Here is a 25,142-nt window from a genome sequence, read left to right as displayed (position 1 = left end):
GCTTGCATTGTTTACATGATGGTCTGATAATTACGTACACTTATTATGTACACATTACCATTTTCTCATTTATTCTGCATTCATGAATGCAGAAAACTCACCTCTTCCTTTGAGAAAGAAAAAAATAGATCTTCCCAACCCTCCAGCATTATAATAAAAATTTCCAAGACTTTCTCACTGAATGCTCAAAAAATGTGATCAAAATAGTGTCTTCTAGTTCTGTCCAATGAAAAGCACCTTTTTATGACAAATTTGATGCATCTGCTGTCAAATGAATATGCCTCCAGTGTAAATCAAAGAAAATATTTCTTTTGATATTTCACAGAAGTGCATCTACTTAAAAAACTATGTATATGAAATCATCACCATAACTAACAATTAAACATTAACATATTTTTAAAAAACTATGAAAAAATTAAATTACTTTAATTATAAGAGGATAAAAACATTAACAGTAAGCTTTGCAAAATCCTTCTTGACATGTGAAATTAAGAAAACTCTTAATTTTGAGCAACCAATGTAAAATGATTTTGTGTACAAAAAAAATTTTTTTTAAACAGATCTGGCAAAATACATACACCCATTCCATTTCACAACTCCAATAACGGTAATGTTCAGCAAAGCTAATATTTCACAACAGTCACCTTCAGACTAATTCTCTTTTTTTTCATAGTAAGCCCAACGTCAACAGGGCTAATGTAATCTGGAGGGGAAAAAAAGCTTTAATATTTGTTAGACTGCAGTATATGTATTTCCAGTAGCACTGCATTGTCTGATAGTCTGAGTACTTGTGACAATGTGCTCATTGTGAAGTGGGTTCAGAAGGTTCTGCTGTACTCCACTCTCTAGTACTGGCTGCAAGCAGCCCACCTGAAATGCCGGGGTTAGCTCCGTTTTCTCTCTCTTGGCTTGTGGCTCTCCAGATTCCTCTAGCTCTTCATCTATTTCGCTCTCAACTTCACTGCCCTCATCTGCACAAAACAAACAACCACGAAACTAGCATACAGTGAAAAACAATCTAAACACTATGAATTACAAAGGGCTTTTATTTTGCAAATAACACGAGATATGAAAAACAGGAAAATCTAGCTACCTGAGAAGGTGCAGACTGAAAATTGAGATTTTACTTGGAAAAAGTCAATGCATAATGCAAAATAAATGTGTTCAATGAACTCGACTTCAAATATTATAGTACAGGATCTTAATATTGCAATTTCTTTTTCCCCCCTTCAAGCCCGTTCAAATAAATGTAATATTATTATTAATAAATAACAGTAACTTTGTACTTATATAATACCTTTCATCTGCAGAATTTAACAAGAACTGAGGTGAACAGAAGCTAAGTGACTTGCCCAAGATCACATAGCAAACCAGTGCAAAAGAAGAGAACAGAGACCAGATTTGCTGATTCCAAGTCCTAGGCTCTATTTAGAGGACTCAGAAATTTACCAGCTCCCTGTTATACTTCTTGCTATTTAAAGAGTGTTATTTGGTAAAGTGCTTTACAAACAATGGGCCCAATTCTGCAGTCCTTATTCACCTAAAACTTTTATGGACTATCTGTACACAGATGTGCATAGAGTCATGCACCAGCAGGTAGCTAGTTTTGGGGTGACATTCTGAATGTCTACTTATGTATAAACAATAAGCCCCTTTAACAGATTTTCTTATTAGAGTCCATAGCTACAGCGTACTGTAATTATTATATACTGAAACATACTGTAGTTATTTTAGAACATTAATTCAGAAGACTAGTTTTAGGCTTTGCTCTACTATATTTGTGTAATATTAAGATTTGTCTTGCTCCAAAATAACACGAGGTCTATAAAGTTACATGTTGAAGAGATTAAGTACTTACCTTTATCCATATTTCCAGGGGAAACAGCATTTAAATCACCAAACTGCAAAAATAATAAATATTCTTAGCTAGTCTTAAAATCCATACCACATGTCCCATTTAAACAAAACAAATGGTGATGTATTTCATTCTTTTTATCATGTACTTAGAAAATGGTTTGCAACTGAACTCACCAATTTTTCAAAATAGTTACAGTCAAATAATTGCTTTGCTGCAGTAGTGAAAAAAACAGCAAGAAAAACGTTTGTTTTTGACTGACCCATCTTAAGCTGTATAATTCTGATTATGTAGTGCAGAAACCAGGAAACCTTTAAACTAAGTTCTCAAAATTAAGATGGATGACAGCATATTTTAGAAAAGACACAGTCCAACTAAATATATACCAGTTGTTTGGGGGAAAAAAGTTGTTACAATTGGTAGATTAATCATCTTGGAGTTTTTCCTGCAAATAAGACCGTTTGGTTTTTATTTTTGGTGATTTTTAATACAATTTTTCTACTGACCAGAAAGGAAGCATATGTAGAGGTGAGGATGACAGGGTGAAGAAAATCAGTGAGACTTTCATTTAGTACAGTAGCTCATTTTCCATTTCCACTAAGATCCATTTTATCATTGTTTACATTAAGGACATAACATCAAAGCTAAAATGAAAAAGCCTCAGCTATTAAAATGGTGAAACAAATTAAAACCTGAAGTTAAAATGCTGATTAAAATAATAATCTGACAGCTTCACCAGGATTCTTGCCTGTTTTGAGTGTAAGCTCTTTGAGTAAGATATTTCTGAGTAAGATTTTTGAGTAAGATATTTCTGCGTTGGGAAGTTCAGAAAATATTGTCAGTGCCCATGATGTGCGGCCAATATTTTAACAAAAATCTTCCACAAAATTTCCCCTTAAGATGCTGTCTATAACGGAGAAATTTGTACCCGGGTCACAACATCATTGATGCAGTGATATGGTGCACACACCTAATGTAGATGCATTGCACCTGTGCAAGTGTACTCTTCACAGCTGTACATGGTGGGTCCTTGTCCATCTCACTTGAAGAAAAGAGGTTCTCTCCCTACAATGGGCAGTAGAGGTGGAAAATTTACACAGAAGTAGCAGGGAACAGCAGGAAGCAGCTAGACCAGGTTGAGGGTGGATGGCACAGCAGGACATGCCTTACTGAAGGGGTAATCAATTATTTTTTGTCACAGTCCAAGTTTCCTGGTCAAAGTGTAGTATAGTCAAGGTCCAAACTCCAGAGAAAATAATACAAAAACAATAACAATGATAATAATAAGTAAATAAAAAGATTTTGCAGTCTGTTAAAAGTGTGTGTCTGCCTATCGACTATCCCTGCCTTACTGGGTTCCCGAGTTATTTGGGGAGGATGAGGAACACTTATGTGACAGGGGAGCAGATTATTTTTGTCCAGTATTAAGAAAGGAATCAGTAAGTATCTGAGAACCTGGAGTAGGATGTGGAGGAAGCAGCCAAGCTAAATTGCTGTCTCCTGTGGCAGATGTCCGGCGCAGGTACTTGTTACGGAAGGGATATGGTTATCAGATGAAATGGACTGGAAAAGGATTTGAAGGAAAGCATTCCTTAAATGAACTGAGAAATAGATTTGGAGGCTTCTACACCTGGTACAGCAGTGAGGTGAGACCCCCTCCTTTTCTAGCCCTTTTTATCTCATGCAAGGAGAGGGTGGTGGGATCCCAGCAATGGGATGGCTGGGACCAGTTTGGAGATTATGTGAATATGATGATGACCTGCATTGTACAATATATCACTGGATATTCCCAGATACTTTAGGTGAACAAAGTTGCAGTCTAATTAAATTGCATCCAGTGCCTCTTGTCTTTCTTCCAGTGTGTCCGAACAAATCAGGGTTTACTTCGGTGTCACTTATTCTGGTAATTAACTGACATAGGCAACAATGCATTTAGTTAGTTTGCAAAACAGCCACCCACACCACCTGGAAAACAATCCTCCAGTTCTGTCCCTTTTTTGAATAAGAAATTGCAGAACAAAATCTGACCTATATATCTCAGGTAACAATTTATATTTGTATATTTATAATACTACTTGGCTTCGTCCTGGTCAAAAATACAAAAAGAATTAGCCTTCCTTTTGCTATTTCATACAAAACCAGGATGTGCAGAGATACATAAATGGCATAAATTAAAAAAAAATTGTTAATCACTTTTTCCCCAAGGGTCAAATCAGTTTTGGGTTGGTTCTTGTAATCTATAATCTTAAACCTATAAAAGTTTACCCTTCCTCAATTTATACCAGATCATTATTGAAGCCCTCATGCAAAACACCTCACCTTCGGCAAATTCTATTTCTTTTAAAAAGACAGAAACACAGCAACTCTACATTTTTACATATTCCTTACTATACATACCTTATAATGGGGAAATTTAAAAAAAGCCTATAATGGATATAAATATCTGAATGGTTAGCAGGTGGCTACTCAGAAACACAATGATTTATTTTTCTAAATTGTGTCATGCCATATTATTGTATTTAGACATGCCACAAATTAAACTGACAGTATATGGCACTGCCCTAAACTCTACTAAAGTAAAACATCTATGGGTAATATTTAATAATAATATTAAATAGATCTGGAGGGAAGAATGCTGTGTGAAATCAACTTAAGTTATGAGTTAACTTAACAATATAATAGGACATGACATGATGATTCCATGGTTTAAAAACAACCACGTTTCAATTAGATTAGCCACCTGCTAACTATATGGGTCCCAGTCCAGGAACCACTTATGTATGTGTTTTACTTTATGTACATGAATAGTATCACTGAAGTAAAAGGACTAGTCATGTGTAATATCAAGCATAGATAAGTGTTTGCAAGGCTGGGATCTGAGACAGTTATATCTAATCCAAATATATGTATTTCAGATTTTCAGTTTGTTATGCAAATGTCTAAGGAAATTAATTCTTACTTTCTGCAGATAGTTAATTGACAAGAAGAGTTTCTAACTACAGCTTTCTTTTGCTATATAGAGTATTGAGTTATAAGTGCTCAATAACTGTGCAAATCAGGTAATTTATTTAGTTGCCTAAACATGGATTAAGATACCTAATTTTGGGCACCCAAGTTTGAAAATGTTGGTTTTGAACCTGGTCCAAACTTTATGGCTACAGCTGTTATATATTTCTAAATACTTCCCACATTTAATTAGAAATTACAGACATTTTGCAAAGGTATATTCAAAATTCATCTTTAAATCAACCAGTCAAGTCTCTTGCATATTATCTTACCTCTCCCATAACTGCTATAGGTGTCTCTCCTGTTGCCTGAGCAACACGATGTTCTACTAAGTAAAACATGTACTCATCATAAAGCAGGCGGATCAGATGAAAAGAACCAAAGCTAGCAGCACTGCGCAAGGTTAAGTCTCGAATAACCATTGAGCTGTTTAAAAATGAAAAAGATATATATATATATATATATATAAAATAAATATTACAATTACTCCATATTTAGAATTACATGCCTTATCCATATGGAGAATTAACTCCAAGTAGAATCTTCTGCAGTTAACATTATCCACAGACACAAAACTCCTGAGTTATGGGGTCTTCAGTGTGCAATGTCAAGGAAAGCAATGCAGGAAAGATATTAGAAAAGATTATTTGCCTGAATCTATATACCATGAATATATACTCCAGAATCTATATATCATGCCTTATTCTGCAAATATGAATTATTTTGGTATAAATTCACACCAAACAATTTTCAGAAGTTAAACAGAGTAGGTGAGTATGCATTTTTACATTATGCTATTTTTAGAGAAGTCTCTTTACAGGTAAACAACTTTCCCCTTTCTCTGAAATTATCATTTGTGAGACCATACTCCTAGAATCTAGGGGCCAGATTTTCAAAAGTGTATTTCTTTATGTATGCACACCTTTCAATGCATTGGTATAGGTCATCCCAATTTGGGGGCACGCATCAAAGGTTACATGCACACCAGTTAGACACATGCAAAAATCAGCTCTTTGAAAAAGTAGCCTTAAAATGCAAGAAAGAGTCTTCTATTTGAATCTTAAATAAAAAAACATTATAATATAATTATTCTACTTTAAAAAAAAGATCTGAAAGTACAGAAGAAAATATGCCTTTCAGCTATACCATCAGTGGTACCAAAAGTGTAACACAATGGTACAGATTTCTCATTGATACAGTTTTCAAACCCGGTCACATAAGTTGTGCCAATAAGTTATCAGGTATACCTGTTGTATGTACAAATGGAGGTTTTATTTGAAAAACTCCACAATATTAACAACTCATGAAACAGATGCTAGAACGGATCATCTTTAAAAAATTAAGAAATGTTCTGTCAATGTGCTTTATACAGACAGGAAAAAAGGTTACATAACATGACCATTTATTAATATACAAACAGGAGACACAAAGAATATACTTTATTTATCAGCTCTTCTTTGCTAACAGAAGCAGAGCTAACATAGAATATTTACTTTTAGCTTAATGTTCTTCCACATATTAAAAAAAATCTGCCCTGAAAATGAAATAAAAATAATTTTACAGTTATATAGTGTTTCATCCCAAAGATTCCCTGAACATGTTACAAACTTAGGACCAAATTTTGATCTCATTTGCACTTGTCCAATGCTTCTGAAACAGTCCAAGGATTGCTTATCAAACACTGAGTTGCATTCTGGCCTTGAGTTTGAGGTTAATAACCCTACCCTTTCGAAAAATGCTATGGGATCTTTAATGATGAGTGCTCTGTGACCTGATCTTATTTTTTCTTCAATGTTATTTAAATCTGTCACACATGAACAGCCAAGTATAAAATACACTGAAAACATTTTAGAAGAATTTTAAGTACTACCTATAGAAAGACCATTTTAGCAGAAATTGGCGTGCTGCTTTAGGAAAGCTGGGTCTTCCTTCATATGGTTTCAATGCTTGCATCATTACGTTATCGAGCCAGGCAGCCCACTGCTCCAGAGTGCTCTGCTGCTGTAGAGTCATCTTGAAGTCTGTTTCTAGTCTCTGAACCATGTTGTCATCACACTGGCATACCCAGGAAGCCTGCTCCTATTACAGTACACAACATATCTTCAATTAAAATCAATATGTGACGCTAATGGATAAAAGAAAAATTATTATGAAAGATTAAATAATCATCTGAATGAAGAGGATGAATTACTCAGGCAAATTAATGAAGCCATTTTTATTTTTAAATCCCCCCCAATCTCATTCTAACAAAAAGGTGGACAAAAAATAAACAAAATATGAAAATGGGCTTTAAATGAAATACCTAAACTAAAAATACAGCAGAAAAACTATACATGAATAAACTGTAATATTCAAATATTTTCATATGAAACGTCTTTAACTCTAGTTCTTCCTCATTTTTATAATGAAAATGTCAGAAGTTGGTGGGGTTGTAGGGTGTGTAGTGGCAGCATGTTGGTTGAGCAGAGGAGTACTAGCGCAGAGAGTAATAAGCAGTTGGTGATATTAAGGCTGTTTTGTTTGCCTGTAATTTTAAGTATATTTCCAGAGAAACTGGGTTTAAATATAATAAATCAGTTGAAATATATTGTGACCATAGCAGGTAAGTGTATTACTTTTAAATGTTTAAAAAAATGTTTAAAAAGGACACCCTCACCAGAAATATTGCAGTATAGTTAGCTACTATTAGATATGCCCAGAAGACCATACCTATTGCTTTAAACCACATCACAAGAGAGAGAGAGGTTAGTTCTAAAAAAAAGTGGACACCCCATTTGCATCTCCACTAAATGAAAGTCAGCAGAACACGTTGGGTTGGAACAGGGGAAACTGAGAGGAAAAGGCTCTTATGCCTTTTCTTCCTGGGGACAGTTTTGTAAACTGTTAGTTTTGGAGAAAAGCACTCAGCATACACCTGAACAAAATGTTCCAGTTGCATTTTCTGGATGGAAATATGTGAGCTAATATTAATGGTTCAGAATTATGGGGAAAACAAAAGAGAACACTTAAACTCTCTGTTTTGTAAAACTACAGTTTACCTGGACATTGGCAAAATCAACACGGTTAAGGTCATTGAGCATCTGGTTGATTTGAGACGTGTTCTGAAGCACAGCACGAGCTGCCTGAGCCAGGTGATTAAGAGATGTGTATCTTCGCAGAGTCTGGGCAAAGGCACTTACAGCGGCAATCTGTGAAGAAATCCATTTTCTCAAATAATATTGCACTTAATTATTTTTGAATCAGCTTGTCCCTTGATGATCCTTTTATATTTAATTTTAACTCTTTTTATATTAATTTGGTGTGAGCCATCTCACTTGTGAATCACAGCATTTAAAATTACAGAACAATTAATGTTTTCTCTTTTCTTTTGAAGAATTTCAGCAAACATTAATTTTCCATCCCTTTACATGTTTAGATTTCAGGATAAATACAATAGCACTTGTTGGAATTGTCAAAATGCTACTATTTTTACTACAGTCCTTAATGTTGTTCAGGCTCACAGCTGAATAATGTAACTTTTATTCCAAACTAAATGCTTACTTAATTTTACCTTGGTTTGTATCATTCTCTGTGGAATATTGTTCATGGCATTGGAAAGCCAACCTTCAAGGCTTTTTGCAAAATTGCGAATGGCTTGGGTCAAGGCACCTAAACATTAAAGAATAAAATTGAATGAAAAAGACGTCAAAGTGCCTATACTGAAACTCTATACTTTAATATTCTACACTGATGAAATCTGCTGTTTTTACATACTCAGAGACTTATCCAGTCTAGGTTCAAAATTTTTCATTCACATATATAATATGCAACAATTATTATATTTTCAGTTTTGCAAGCAGAAATGACTTCCTCATCTAAGAAGCTTTCAAATGTCTATGGCCAAAGCAACAAAACATCAGTGGCGAGTACTGTTTCAGGCATTTCTGTAGAGGAACATCAATAAGTGTAACAACTGTTTTGTATCTATTGAAACAAGCAGAATTCTCTAGAAACTTTACATCATTAATTTTCAGCTTTCCAGTTCAACTCAGTGCTTTTTCTTCTCAGGTACAGAGAGGCTGCTGAAAATTGTGATTATTACAATAGTACAATTTCCTAAAGTTAGTGCAAATTGTGCTGCACCATTGCCATCATGCTGCTTATTCCAGTTTTAAAGAATAAAATACATGGTGCAATGTTCAAAGGCAATATCAATCAGCAAAATATAACAATACACAACTGATAGAAAGTGGGGTTACTCTTACCGTGGAGCAGCCTCTGTTTCCCTTTCCCAGTACAGCTCCCTCAGCACTGATGAGTGGTCCACACAGGAGTTCGAGAGAAATTTTATAGCCCTGTCGATGAGCCTGTGACATCATATTCCCTTCTATAAAGGAAGAGATGGACACTAACCGGCATTTCTCAAGTGAGAAAAAGTTCTAGTTCATGAAGGGGGATGGAAGGGAAATATGTGCTGAGGGAGCTACACTTGGAAAAGAAAACAGGAACTCCTCCACAGTAAGTAAAACCTCACTTTTCCTTACCTCTCACTTGCTCTCTCAGATGTAATATATAGATCCACCAAAACAGTGTCAGATACAAGAGAAAGGAAACCTACAAATTTCAAGACTCATGAACACTGCAATTGTAAAAATGGTGTAAAAAAAGCTTGAAAGTGGGGAAACTCAATTGTCTTTAAAAGATTTTGAATGACATGTAAGAGGAAACAATGCAAATGTCTATAATTGCGTATTGATTGGGTCCTATTTATAAATTCATATCTCTCTGGTAGAGTAAGAATTAATTGTAAAGAAAAGTCACATTATTTAAGAAATGTCCACTTACAACTAAAGTTAAAGTAGTGGGGGTTTTTAAGCAATCAAGGTTAGTTAGACCTATCAGAAAAGAAAAAAAATATTTATCTTCATAGCATATTATTTTGTTTTCAGTGATGCTGTGGGAACTAGTGATGGGTGAACCTGGTAAGGCCTGACCCTTGTGATGTTGCAAAATTGGGCTGGAAGTCTTAGGAGAACAGGCTTTTTCATAAGATTTCTAGGACAAAAAAAGACTTTTCTTTTTATTTGACTGTTAAGTACCTAGCACACTTTTGGTGCTATGCAAATTTATTTCTGTACACATTAATTAACTATGCATTTACTCATGTGATCAATGGTTTTACAGAATTTCTTAGATACAGTGTTCTTTACGTTGTAACTACTGAGTTAATAGTTAGCTGTCCAAGGCGAAATTAGTCTTTTCATGGACAAACACTGTACAACAAATATTGTACAACATTTCTTTCATATACTTATCTTTCAGAGCAAAGTATCTCTAACCTACTTTCAAGATAATTGTGATAAGAGGAAATGAACATTGAAAGAATAAATGTGTCTTCTGTTGTGAAGAAAAAGAGGAGTAGATGATAGTAAAACAAAGTTTCTTTTATGTATATAAAATAGATTATTTAAGATAAACATTGTATAGAATGAGCATGAATTTGTAAAGACCTCAGAGGGAGGACTGTCAATTTAAATCCAAAACAAATTCTGTGCCCTTTGTTTCAATCAAGTGAATATATGCTACCTAAATGTGTGTGGCCTTTTCTTCTTAAGCCCTATTCCAGAAAGGAAATTGGAAGCAATGATTGTTAATATGCCTTGTAACTACAAAAGACCTTAAAAACTGCATTCCTTTAGACATTATAGGCACTGATTTGGCTATCACACAAGAAAACTAACTTAGAGAGTGACAAGGTAAACCTTATACGAAGTTAACAAAGAAAGTGACCTGAGCTGCTTTTGATTTGTTACAGCCTGTGACATGCTGCTGACAATATTAAAAGGTTTTGCAGAAAATGGCATCAGGAGTAGTGATGTTTATTTCATTAGTAACATGCCAGCTGATGCTGACTTCAGAACTAAAAGTGCTGATCTTCTACAGTAGTATTAGGATTGCAAAGATTACTGATGCTGAAGTCATAGGCAGACAAAATTTGGATGTATAACAAATATAGATACCATAGTTAACAGAATGCTATTGTAAGAGAAACTAAGGAAGAGCTCGGTTTCCATGGCCTGAAGATGTCTAAGTAGAAACAGTTAAAACAGTAAATGTTGCAACCTGAAAACAAGTTTGAGTTCTATATTTAAAGGGGACTTTGAACATGCATTGCATCTGAAGATGTAGCAACAGAAGATGGTGGTTAAAAGTGATGGGGAACCTCAAAATGCTTGATTTGGATAAGCAACCATCAAATCTGGATTCTTATCTGAAATACTCTATTCTTTGAACTGCAAATCTCATGACAAGATATCTTGCAAGATTTCCATTACTTGCAATCAATGACGTGGCCAGAATTAGGAAATGCGGAAGCACAACGAAATAAATTCAACACAACTTCACTATCCTTGAGAAATGAACCCCATATAAAGCTGAGACTGCCTTTCCTCTTCTTTGTGAGGGGATGGAAAAGAACAACCTTTTTTCCCAAAACTGTCATCCATTCCCTTGACCTCAGTGGGGAGAAGAGAATTTCCTACCAGTGACTCCCAGTAGTTCTGGTAACCCTCCTAGATTCTTGAGATAACAAAGATCTTCGCTTATGTCAGGATTGAATCCGATGGGCATTTTTTTAAATAAATTTTTCATTCTCTGAAATTTGGCTTTTTTTTTTCCAAATGAAAGTTTTTATGAAAGCATTTCAATTTTGTCATCAGCTTTTCGGTTTTTTTGAAAATTTTCCAAAGAATCTTCAATGAGAGAATTCAATATGTTGGTTCCTCTTCAAAATGTTTGTTTCTTTTTTCCTAGTATTCATTCATTTCTTTTTTTTTTTTTGGTTTACATAGTGGAATTTTTTCAAAATAAAAAATTTGGCAGACAAAAAAAAATCAGAAAATTAGCTTATGAAAAATAATGGTATAAATACGCTTTTAGAATTTGCCAAAATTTCCATAATCTTTTATTTTTTGGACCAGCTGTAGTTGATGATCTGTCAGTTAGCCAGTAAGAAAGAGGAGGTTACTTACTGTACCTGGAGGTTCTTCAAGGTGTATGGGCCCTCTTTGGATTCCAAATGTGGGTGCATATGAGCACCGTGCACTGAAGCCGGAACAGTTTTGTATTAGCAGTGTCCGTTGACCTGCTCGTGTATTGTCCGCATGCTTGCATCTGAAGTTATAAGATGCTTTGCGAGTTGACGCTACTCCAGGATCCCTTTTACCAAGAAGCAATGGAGTCTGTAGCAGAGCGGATGAAAGGTGGGTATTGGAATCCGAATAGGGATCACACATCTCAAAGAACCTCAGTTACAGTAAGTAATCTCCTCTTCTTCGAGTGATGGTCCCTATATGGATTCCAAACATGGGTGATTAGCGAGCAGTGGTCAACGTGGAGGTGAGTGCGAGGACATGCGAGAAATTACAATTTGTAAAACAGCACAGCTGACTGCTGCATCCACCGCTGCTGCTGGGCTGATGGCATAGTGAGCGATAAAGGTGTGGACAGAGTGCCACGAGGCCACCCTGAAAATATCCTGTCAAGGTACATCCGCGAGTCAGAGCGTGGTGGTGGCATGTATCTGCGTGGAGTGAGTTGTGACTCCAGGGGGTGAGGGGATATGTGAGAGAGAGAGTAGCATTCTGCAATGCAATGGGAGATCCATTTGGCGATGTGTTATGAGGAGAAGGCTTGGCCCTTGAAGCTTTCAGCAATGGTGACAAAGAGCCTTGGTGCAGCATGGAAGGTACAGGTGCATTGGAGATAAAAGGCAAGTGCCCAGTGGACGTTGAGAGAATGTAACATTTTGACCCTGTGAGATGTGGGAGGTTTGGGATAGAAGATGGGAAGGTGAATGCTTTGGTTGAGGTGGAACGTGGAGAGCACCTTGGAGATGAATTTGGGGTGTACATGCAAGGAAAATGTGTCTTTATAGAAGATGGGGGGGTGTTAGTCATCATGGCTGTCAGTTCGCTAAGCTGTCTCATTGAGGTGACAGCCATCAAGGAGATCACCTTCATGGAGAGGGGGGTGAGAGAGCAGGTTGCGAGGGGTTCAAAGGGAGATTTAGCAAGAGCAGAGTGTGCTATTCAGGCCACAAAAGGGGATAGGTTTTTGTACCAGTGGAAAGGCGTTAAAAAAACCTTTGAGGAAGAATGGTGGTTAGGTGAGTGAAGACGGAGAACTTATCTAATGGGGGGAGGAAGACACTGAGCACTGCCAGACAGACTCTGATGGAAGAGTGGGTGAGGCCCAACCGTTTAAATTGGAGGGGGTAATCCAGGAAGATAGGAATGGATAAGGAGTCTAATGCAGAGGTCCCCAAACTGGGGCGTGCTCCCTTAGGGGGGCATGAACGAACTGTCATGGGGATGCAATGGGATCTGGGCTAGCCCCCAGTGGGGGCCAGAAGGAAGCACCACCCAGTCCCACTCTGTCCCCACATCTCCGCTCCTGCCCCGCCTCACCCCCAGCTGCAGCCCGTGGACTTCATTGGTCCAGGGCAGGAGAAGGGATCCCCAGTGTTGTCCATCCCCAATGTTGCTCTGGAGCAGAAGAGGGAAAGTTTGTGGTTCTTGCTGGTCACAAAGAGGTCCCAGCGCGGGGTGCCCAAACAGCGGAAAATGAAGAGTAGTGTGGGAAAATGTAGTTCTGAGCCACAGTTGAAAGCAGTGTATATGGAGGTCGGGATGGGGCATTATGGAGGTGCAGGCTGCCATGTGGCCAAAGAAGGAAAGACATTGGTGGATACAGGTGTGAGGTTTGCAGCATAACATAGTGAAGAGAGAGGTGAGGGTGGAAAACTGGTCTGCTGGGAGGAAAGCTTAACTTGTGAGAGAGTCCAGGCATGCCCCAATAAAGGAGATCCATTGGGTGGGGACAAAGACTGACTTTTCCTCGTTGATACAAATGCCCACATTAGCGAGGAGATCGCATGGGTCTGGATACCTGAAAGGAGGTGGTTGTGTAATGTTGCAATGAGGAGTCAGTCATCCAGGTAGAGAACTAAAGAATGGCCGAGGCATTACATGTGGGCTGTGACGACGGCGAAGACTTTTGTGAATAGGCAGGAAGCAGTGGGGATATTGAAGGGGAGGACACGGAACTGATAATGGGAATGACCAACTGTAAAATGGAGACATTTCTGATGCGCTGGATGAATGTCACTGTGGAAATATGCATATTTCCTATCAAGAGCTCTGAACCAGGCTCCATGAGGGAGGGAAGAGATAAGGAGGTGGAGCATGACCATACGGTACTTGAATTTTCATATGAATCTGTTGAGTTATCAGAGGTCCAGAATGGGGAGATGGCCGCTTCCATTTTTCAGAATAAAGATATATGCGGAATAAAAACTCTGGCCCTGATAATGGAGGAGGATGCGCTCTATGGTGCCCTTCTGGAGAAAGCTGTCTTGCTTCCTCTCCAAGGAGATCTCGATGGGAGAGATCTTCAGTGCCACCATGGGGCAGGAGACGAGGGGGGAAAGAGAGGAATTCTAGAGTACCCCTGTGAATGAGGTCCTGTACCCACCAATCTATGGTGACCTTGCCCCAATAGTGGGCGAACAGGGGAAGATGGTCCTCAAGGTTGACATGGGGAACCATGGAAGGGGTAGAAGGAGGCTTATGGGACTTGATGGGGGAGTCAAAATGGCTGTTTCGATTGATGTTGTGGGAGGGTCAAGAGGGCAGAAGTGGTAGTGGTGGAGTAACAGAATTGCTGAGTGTACTGACAATGTTGGGATGGCTCCTGTTGTCGTTGGAAGTAGAGCTGGAAGGGGGCGTGAGCAAAAGGACAACCTCTGCTGCCTGCAGATTGGGGTTGGGGCCAGGGTGTAAATGCTGAGTGGCATGGGAATCCTTGAGGAAGTGGAGGGATTTGTCCATCTAGTCACTAAAGAGCTTTTTGGTTGTCAAAGGGCAGATCCTCAAGAGTGATCTGGACCTCCCTAGGGAACCCAAACAATTGGAGCCAGGAGTCTCAGTGGAGAACAACATCGGTTGCCAACAAGCAGGATGCAGTGTTGGCGGCATCCACAGCTGCCTGGAGATTCATCTTGGTGACCAGTTTTCCCTTTTCCAGCAGCACTTGGCAGTCCTATTGTCTGTCTGGCAGTAGAAAGACCTAAAACTGCGAGCTTAGAGTATGTAAGAAAATCGTAGTTTGCCAAGAGGGCCTGGTAACTGGAATTGAAGTTCTATAGACAAATAAACTTTTCTCCCCAAAAGGTCCAGCTTCTTTGCCACTCTGTCCAGAGGAGTGGACTTAAGATGTTGTTGGTGTGTTCAGTCACTGTGTGAACAACGAGCAAGTTGGAGAGTGGGTGGGTGAAAAGGAAATCCACACCCTTATATGAGACGAAGTATCACCGCTCTGCGCTCTTAGGAGTAGGGGCACAGGAGGCTGGTGTATGCCAGACTGACTGTGCTGGTTGCAGGATGGCCTCATGGATAGCGAGGGCAGTCCAGAAAGGCTCTGGCAGTTGCAGAATATCCAGGAACTGGTGTTGTGTGTCCTGGACTTCCTACACTATGCATGTTGTGATATTGTTTATGGTCATCCAGAGCAGAGAGGGAAGGTGTAATTAGTGCCTCGTCCGGTGATGATGAGGCTTCGAATGAGGACTGGTGCTACTGGCTGCACTATGTCCTCCTCCAGTTTGTCATAAATGGAGCGGCATGTGGTGTGTGCAGAGGATGGTCGGTAAGACACTACCGGCAGTACCCCAAGGTCCCGGTAGGGAGACCAAGAGGACTAAGTGTATGGGTCACTGGGCATAAGGAAGCCCTGGAGATAGTAGAACCATGGCTCGGCAGAAGGGTCGTACTTTGATGGATAGTGTGATTGGAACCTGGGATCTGGACAGAAATATTGGACAGATGAGGAGTAGGAGTCCGGCTCCAAAAAGCACTCAGACTTGGAGGATGGGTCCAGTATGGGCAGAACTGCTGGGGTCACCAGTGCAAGGTGGGCGGAAGAAGTGCACTGCTCAGGGAGGAGCAGGAGAGGTTCATCTGCCAGAGACAGAATAATCAAGATATCCAAGGGACTGGAGAGCAGTGGGGAACCAGATATGGGCACATCACCTCAACAGGCATCAGCGGTGCCAGGCATCCAAGCATGCTGGGAACTGTGCGTGGTAGTCTGGAGGGGTCTGGTGGCATCAACGGTGCCAGTGGTGAAGATGGTGTCGGACTGGTAAGGCGGTACTGGTGGATCGCGGTGGTGCTTTGCCTCATGCTCCATCTGGGGCTTCTTGGAAACTGGAGCAGCTGGGTCAATGCACAACTTTTCACGCAACCTGGCTCTCAGGAAGGAAACACTGCATTTCAGGCCCATGCCCATGCCTGTGTTTCTTATGCTTACAGTGGGGCTTCTCCGGCTGAACTGACAGCTCTGGTGCTCGGGAGGAAAATGGAGGGGTGCTCACCAGCAGTGACAGATGCTGTTCCGGCAGATCCGCGAGTCCCAGATCAGACTGCACACATGGGTGCATAGCCTTCTCCGTTAGAAACTTATGGAGTCAAAGTTCTCTAGCTTCTTGAGTTCACAGAAGGAACGATCGGCAGATGGAAGAATGGCCTACAATGTGGGCTTTGCTGAGGCAGTAAAGTCATTGCTGATATTTGTCACTCACAGAAAAGGAGCTCAGGCATGAAGCACAGCTTTTGAAGCCAGCTTGCTGGGGCATAATCACTGGGAAAGGGTTTTTTGGGGGTTCTCCCCTGTGGGGAAAAAAGTGCAACGGGGATCCTAACTAACAACAAGTCTTACAAGCTATTATATACAACTATATACACTGAAAAAACAGACAAACAGTTCTCTTAGCAAGGCTAATAGCACCGAGAAACAGGGGTTCTGACTCTGGCCATTCATAAGAGGGAACTGGAGTGGCGTCGACCCACATGGCCTCTTATAATCTCGGATGAGAGCATGTGGACAGTGCACGATGCACATACAGGTCAAGTGACACTATTACTACAAAACTGTTCTGGCTCCAGCACATGCACACCCACATTTGAAATCCGTACGGGGACCATCACTCGAAGAAGAACTAGCACTCATTGAGACAATCACTCCCCCTTTTTGCTCTAAGCTTCCACTCTTACTCTTGAATGATGCTTTCTCCAGGGGGCCATTAGCAAATGAGCCTCATCCATCCCCCTGCTTATGGGACCAGCCACGTAAACTACATTTCCCCAAATCCTGTATTTAGCCTATTGTGGTGAGTGGAAGACGTTTCCTCAAACTCTGAAGCAGGAGATAGACTACTGCTGCTTCCACTAATGCTATTTTTGCATTGGCTTTTTATATCTTGAGCTGAGACACATTCCAGAGTGCATTGTGCTAAAGGACTACATCTGGATTAAATCTAGGGATTTTTCTTGAGCCAAATGGATTTTGTGACAGAAAGATATGTTTTAGTACCTTAATTAAAGGATCACTGTAGAAGTGTGAGGGGGATTTTAACTTTCATAAATGGAGGACGGGGAAGCTACTCACCTTTCAGGAGGGGAATTTAGGGGAAGAGGGCCTACTGGTGTGCTGTCACTCCTGCAAAAGATCATGATGGGGGAAACACACTAAGTAACTACTTCTGAAGATCCAAAAAATAAAGTGCATCAAATATCTGCCCTCTAAAGACATTTGAAGAGATAAGGGTGTGGTGGGAGGCCACCAGGATACCATAAAAAACAGTAAGAGGACTGTTGGTTGGAGGCAGTCCTTGGATTAAAAGATATTTCTATCAAGAATTATCCAAACAACAGGAATCCCACATACAATATATATAATCATCCAACTATAACTAATGGTATGTTCATCCATTACTGCATTTCATTCCTAATGGAAATCCTTTGTCAATAATGGCAAACAGAATGAAGAGGACCCAAACATCTGTATTTACAGCACTGAACGTATATGCTCCATCAATGACGAATTTTTTTAAACCCTGTGCTGACACTGCTCCACCTCGCTCATGAAATAAATTGAGAGTAGGCAGGAAGACGTCATAGGTAATAAGCTAACTTCTCTGGAGACTTACCAGTCAGTGCAGAGGAAGCAAGTGAAAGGCAAGGGAAAAAGTAGGATCTGGTACATAAATCAATAAGCATATATATATATATATAAAATTAAAATATATATAAATATATAATATTTATAATAATATACGTATAATATAATAATAATATAAAATATATAAAATAATAATATATATATAAATAAAAAAACATTAACATTTTCCATGACAACTTCACTTAGGTAATACATTTTTTAAAATCAGAAACTACTTTGTGTGGATGGAATGGAGGATGATTTTAATTGCTCTTTTCTCCTTCATTCAAACTTCAATTCAATTGGTGAACTTTAATTGACATTTTTTTTTTTTTTTTTTTTTTGGATATCTGAGCTGGATTGAATTCACTTGAAAATAAGATTCCACCTATTTACATTAGATAGAAAAATAAACTCTTTCATAAACATACGTCAAAGCTAATTAGTTTAAGTGCGTAGATGAAGGTTGCCTATTAACTCTCTATATTTAAAAAGGATAATCATTCAACATTTCTTCTTCTCTTTTCTAGGACATTGATAAAAGGGTAAAAATGCAACTACAATACACCAATTTCTTACTCTTTACTTCTTTTAACTCCCTATAAAACTTCAGAAAAAATTGTCTTACTATATGGCTGGCATTTGGACTTTCAGATTCATAAAGAGAACATTTCTTGTACCACAAGTAATATACTGTATATAGTGAAGTTCCACTCTCTTTCATTAACAAGTTAAGGTCAGCAGCATGTTCTTACAAAGGTGTAGGTGTAATTTTTTTAACCTATCTGTAACAACTGGAATCATTAGTAGCAGTAATATTGACACCAGCAGAAAATAGCTTTGTAAGTTACAAGGCTATCTGAGGCACCATCTCTTTAAAATATTAATCCAACTTAACCAAAATGACTATTGTTTGGTTCATGAAACAAACACAATGCATAAATAGTTATATGGATTTTATCTGTACAATATCATTAACTATTATTGTTAATGGAAGATATATTCATAATATTTAGCATGACATAATAAGTGCTTGATAAAGGAATTCAACTTTGCTGGAAACCAAGGTGAATTAGTTTTCTGTCAAAAGCAGCCATAAAATGCACTGCCTGAGCAATTATGGATTCCAATAATTTTAGCTCTGAAAAGAAAACTGTACTCCTGAGTAAAACAATTTGATAGTGATTGGCTAGGCAAGATATTATACTACAATCGGTCATTGAGTCTATCATGTCAGACAGAGAACAAAGAATGTGATAGAAAAAAGGAATACGGCTAAAAATGTTTGACTTTGCACTATGCCATTTTAATAGTAAAATTTAGCATTAAAATTCATAACCTACTGAATTTAGTAACCCTCTGATCAACTACAACTATTTAGTTGTCCAGAAATGAAAGCATATAGCATATATAAAATTTTTATTAGTTATTCAAAAGACTAATATAAAGCGTAACCGAAAGCCAACTGAAATAACTAGAAAGACTCCGACTGATATCAATGGACTTTGGCTCAGACTCATAGTGTGTTGGAATCTACCACGTAGACTAGAGTCAGAGTACAAAGGAACAAAGTTTTTGATATTGAAGTGTAATAAAATATATAACATACAATGACAAAAGCACATTTTTCAGGAAAATGTATCCTGCAAATTTCTGGAAGCCTGTTTCTATCTTCTTATAAATGTGGTGAAATCATCAGTCCCTTTTTCTTTAAATACAATGCATACACTTACTACTACCTTTCTACTCTATAAAACCATTAAAATCACTCCCAAAGGTTTCTTGGGCAGTACTGTAGGCATAAGATCACCAGACAAAAAATATTCTTACAATACGCCATCTGTGTTCAACTTACTAGGAATAGGTCTAAGGACGTCAGGAATGAGAATTTCCACCAAAGCCTGGTACATCACATGGTCACAGTTACACATCCATTTCAGAATAGACTCATTTTTGCACAGAGTAATCAGCTTTGCTTTCGGAAGTCGACTTTCTATTTCACTCAGATTGCTGGCGTGGACAAATGTATCAAATGAATAAATGAAAATGCATTTACATGCAGATAGAAAAACAATGGACTAAAATATTTTATTTAATAAAACATAAGATATATGCTGCACCTTGTGTCATCTGAGACTGAAAAATATCCTCCAAATTTCTGCTACAGCACATAACTTATACAGAGGTATGAGAAGAATGGTCCTTTTATCTCAAAAAGATTGGATACAACATTATGAAAAGATACCTCTACCATAATCATCCAAATCAAACAAAATGGTAGATGTACATATACAATCAGTTAAAAAGAGCAATTTTTGGTAAACACTAGTTAGCACGGATAAACATTTAACCTGGTAAATTAGTGATACCAAATTAGGTTTCCAGTTAGTATGCAAAACTATAATTCTATCTGATTTGACATCTGCTGTTAAATGTTGATGATAACCAGTAAGTGAAAAGAGACATTTACTGACCTCGGTTCACTAATAGTAGTGCCATCAGCTGGAGTGGAGGGAGAATAGCGCCAGAAAGTTTGCCACAATTTTTCTATCAGGCTAAACTGAAGATTCACTACAACATCCAATATTGCCTTAAAAAATATAAAAGCAAAAGTAGGTAATCTTCTACATAAATATTTGTTAGCAGGGTATGTTATGACAACATTTACATGCCAGCTATATTTTGCATAATTAGGTGGATTAGTGATGAAATGCAGTGATCAGATTATATATCCAGTATGTGCAGAGAAATACATTAATCCAATTGTAAGTGGATATGAGGCAAAAAAGAGAAGGCAGGGCCATTTTAAGACCTTTGTAGGCCCTAGGCACACTTGCCTTCGTAGGTCCCCTGACCAAAATAACTAATTTGATTTTAAGCTATTAATCAATAGTTTTTAAAATAAAAATAAAAAATTATATATAAATTTTTTTTCATAGTCCCTGAAAGTTTCGTAGGCCCTAGGCACTGTGCCTATTGTGCCTAATGGATAATACGGCCCTGAGAGAAGGTATGCCCTAAACAAGTATATTTGATGAATTCACATCAGCAAAACTTTTTAAAAAGCTAAAAAATCTAGACAGACAAGGTAAATTTGCCACTCAACTATTTCTGCACTGAAGGTTCATATATGTTTTCCATTTCACATCATTATTTGAAATAATTGTAATAGCCACAAAAATATTCCAGATGGAATGTGGCTTAAAGCTCTCATCTCAGGAATCTTGTTTTTATAATATTTGGGGAAAAAAATCATTTGTTTCTTAATGTAAAAAAAATATAAATGATTAATTTAATCAGATTCATACTTCCACGGCAAAAACCAAAATATTGTACACAAGATCTGAAATCTAGTTTATCTAATTTGATAGAAATGTCAAGATCAAGAACAAACTTTAAGAACTGAAAATAATTTTCATTCTCAATGTTCTATGAAATATATGAGATACTCCAGAAAAATCTTACTGTAAAATTTCCTCTAGAAATGAATAAACAAATTTCTTTTTATACAAGTTGGACACTCCCAGGCTGGCTGTGATATGCTTTGTATCATCATATTGCATTGAGAATGTTTGAATTTTACTGTAAGAGTCAAAGGTAAAACAGTGTATGTGAAAAGCATCCTTCTTACCTCACAGTGCTCTCGATAAAGACTCTGCAATGATTTGATATCCTCAAAGGTAGTACCATCTGGCAGAGAAGATATTTCAACTTCTCCAAACTCTGGAAGTACTCGAGACGCATCTGTTTCCATGACAACATAATGGAAGAAAGCTATTGTGGATGGTGCCAATTACAGTTTAATTAGGAAAACATTTAAAAATGATACAAAGAAATAAATTCTAAAAAGTCATAGTACCTGAAGAAGAAAGACTTCTTTATTTTTATGTCGCAATAAAAATTATCAACAGAAGATTTTAAACAAACTAATTTTTTGAGTAGAAATATTATTATATATGATATGAAATATGCTAAAATGAATTTATGTATACCCTATGTCAGCACATCAAAGGCAAGCACTAAGGTATTTCAGTCTACAAGATATTTCCAGTAAATCACCAGGATAAAGTACAATATATTAGTATGTAGCACATTCACACTGACTAGATTTTATTTTACACTCTTGAACAGGTTTAGCATGCTCAACAATATTTTAGTACATTCAGCAGCATATTTGTTCGAGTATTCAGTGCTTACATTTGTAATTTATTGGACTTTCATGCATACCTAATGTATACGTTCAATATGTTGCATAAATATTTCAGGGTACAGAAACACTGGTATGTAAAAAAAAATGTGTGACCAATTATGGGTGGAAGTTTCAAAAACACTCACCACTGGCCTAACTCTGCTGCTACTTAAGTTAGGCCAGAGTTAGGCCAACGGTGAGTGCTTTTGAAAATCCGAGTTTATGAGCCTAAAACCAAGTGTGCACGGTAATGGCATGTTCAAATCAAGTAACTATATATGCAAATAGTTATTAAATTACCACAGCTGTGTGCAAATGTCTAATTTTATTTGCTCATCTATGGTAAATGCCTCATGCACAAATTGTACATTTTTGTGCATGTAGACCTTGGACCACAAGTTTTCAAATTTTGGTCCTTTCAATCTACAATAATATGGATTATATCATCTAAAATACAGCATACATAGCCATATTTCCAAATGGTAATAGCTATATTGCAATTGCAAAGCTTGACTGTAACCCCATTGTACACACACTATCAGGAGTGAAGCATACAATGGATGTGAGCACAAATGTTAAGGCATCAGCTTTAGGTCTTACTTTGTAAATCTGGCACACAATATAACACAATAAATTGTGTTGCATTATATGTATTTAAAAGTATAGTGCAAATGTAGATTTTGCACAACTTTTCTTCGATACATATATGAGGTATATGAAATTTTCCATAAACTTCATGATGTAGAGCATATAGTTTCTATATATAACTTCTGGGTGCCCCAATATGAATGACAGCTTGAACGGGACACCCTAAATCTAGAGAGAATTATGGTACTAGTATCACCTGGCATTCATGGTGATGACAGATGTTTATTTTTATTTATATACCAGTATAATATACATTCACCTACCCAAAAACTGTTGATGATGTTGACTTTGGGCAATTACAGTTTGCTCAACAGATGTGCCTGTCTGCTGACCACTTCCTGTGAAACCATCTGCAACCCCATCCACTTTCTGCATAGGCTTGTACCTAAACATTTTGGAGACAAAATTAGACAAAATTATCCCTTTTATTCAATTCCTCAAAAATCCACTATTACACAATATGATTCTGTCCACTTCAATTACTCTATCCTTCAATAGGATTTCTCCATTTTATAAAAATTTCAGTATGTAAAAGTTATATTTAACCAGATTCTGTGGTTGCTCTTTTCCTCTCAGGAATTAACTCAAATTTAAATCTGGCTGGGGACAGTGATTCACTAAAGCTATGTTTGATTGGCCAGCTGGGCCTTTCTGGTTGGTTCAGCTGAACTCTGTTCATTGAACAAGGAAGTTATTTAATATTTCTCTTTATACTTATCATTCAAAGTTACCTTATTTACTGTACCATACGTGAACCCTGCAATGAATATGCCTCATGGGCTTCTATGGCTCATCACTATACTATCTAGGCCTAACATACATTAAAGAATTTATCTCTTCAACACTCCCATGTGGTAGTGAGGGCTTTTTCAGACCGGGAAAATCTCTCTGCCTCTAAGGCCAAAATGTGCAAAAATATCACGGTTAGGTGAGGTAATATCTTTTGTTGGATCAACTTCTGCTGGTAAGAAAGACAAGCTTTGGAGCCCGACAGAGCTCTTCTTCATGTATATTCAGAACTGACTGAATATCTTGGGACCGACGCAGTTACAACTACACTACATAAAAAATATCAACTAATTCTGGTTACCTTAATGATTGGCTGCCTAAACTGAGGCACCTTAGACCTGATTTTTTAGAGTCCTTAGCATTTTTATTTAAAAGGACTGTATACATATTAACTAATGAATCCTCCCAATACCCCTGTGAAGTATCTGGGTAAGAATTCTTACCACAACTTACATACAAAAACACAAAGTGACTTGCCCCACAATAAGAGCCAGGATTCAAACTCGGGAATTTCCTGATGCCCAATCCTATGCTCATGCCTTCTGACCACACAACTTTTCTGCAAGAGAGACTGAGCCTCAGATGCTCTTAGTGAATTCAACTACAATTGTGAGCATTCAGCTATTCTGAAAACAGGCTCCAAGTGTCTAAAACTGAGCACCCAGAATATGAGGAACACACAATTAATGGTCATCAGTGAAAAGTATGGTTTGAGTTTGTTACCCAGTATCACATAGGAACTCTATGGCAGAGTCTGGAATATAATCCAGTTCTCCAGAATGACATTTAACAGTTTTAACCATGATGCAATCCTTTCTTTTCCTATAATCCCCTGCCTCATTCACCACACACCTTCCAACTTCTGCAACAAATGAAGCAGGGTTCCCACAAACAACAGCCTCACTCACTGCACATCCTGGATTCATTCTCTGAACACCAACCATCGTGTGCACTGAATGAGGCAGAGTCTGTGGGGAAAAAATAGTATGTGATCCTGTAAGTAAAGTCTGTATCATAAGGTATATAAACAAGGGGCTAGAATTAACATTTCACGGGCAGTCTGAATTTTTGCATTTTCTAACGTTCAGGCTTTTGCAATCATACCATTTTGATGTATGTTTTGTATGTAATTTGCTAGGATTTTTTTTAAAAGATCATGAATTCTGTTCTGTGCAAATGTAATGACCTCCCTATCATCAGCACGGTTTGACTTCTGGATATTCAACGTAATTCCTACAATTTGGAGTGAGAAAATTCTTTTCTAATTATAAATGACCAGTGTAAATACTAGAGAGAACATCAAGTTTTACATGCAAATTCCTGCAAACCAAAACATACTTCAACACAGCTCAACTAGTTACTACAGAATGTGTCATTTCACAAGCTTTTTCACAATCCAAAATGCCCAACAGCCATAAAAAACAATCCTTTAAGAATTTCTAGGATTTATTAAGAACTTAATTAAAAATATAAAAGCAAACTTAATCCTCTAGTGCTTGAAGTAAGGATTATTTTAGCATTTGCTCCAATGTGCTTTATGTGAAATATGTTGGGAAAAATTCTTAATTCTGGCACGTTGAGAGAATGACTTATCTTATGAGTTGACCAGTCTCAATA

The 25,142-nt window shown here is 37.6% G+C and overlaps 1 protein-coding gene across 1 annotated transcript in view; it reads right to left on the bottom strand.

Moving 5' to 3' along the window:
• Positions 1-441: 441 nt before the first annotated feature.
• RFX3 (regulatory factor X3) overlaps positions 442-25,142 on the bottom strand; it is a 132,916-nt gene continuing 108,215 nt past the window's right edge. The window contains exons 8-17 of the mRNA XM_067543060.1: positions 23,000-23,121; positions 21,531-21,643; positions 20,374-20,489; positions 19,755-19,909; positions 8,412-8,509; positions 7,900-8,049; positions 6,732-6,940; positions 5,134-5,287; positions 1,859-1,901; positions 442-971 (exon numbers count right to left, since the gene is read on the bottom strand). Of these exons, the coding sequence (XP_067399161.1) occupies positions 733-971; positions 1,859-1,901; positions 5,134-5,287; positions 6,732-6,940; positions 7,900-8,049; positions 8,412-8,509; positions 19,755-19,909; positions 20,374-20,489; positions 21,531-21,643; positions 23,000-23,121 (1,399 nt within the window). The 3' untranslated portion in view covers positions 442-732. The remainder of the gene's footprint in view (positions 972-1,858; positions 1,902-5,133; positions 5,288-6,731; positions 6,941-7,899; positions 8,050-8,411; positions 8,510-19,754; positions 19,910-20,373; positions 20,490-21,530; positions 21,644-22,999; positions 23,122-25,142) is intronic.

The sequence above is a fragment of the Emydura macquarii genome, unplaced genomic scaffold (genome assembly GCF_026122565.2).
Source record: "Emydura macquarii macquarii isolate MOO-44397 ecotype Brisbane River unplaced genomic scaffold, CSIRO-AGI_Emac_v2 contig_767, whole genome shotgun sequence".
In the NCBI taxonomy this organism is placed as follows: domain Eukaryota; kingdom Metazoa; phylum Chordata; order Testudines; family Chelidae; genus Emydura; species Emydura macquarii.
Note: the sequence above shows the minus strand (reverse complement) of the source record. Positions and strands in the feature narration are given on the sequence as shown.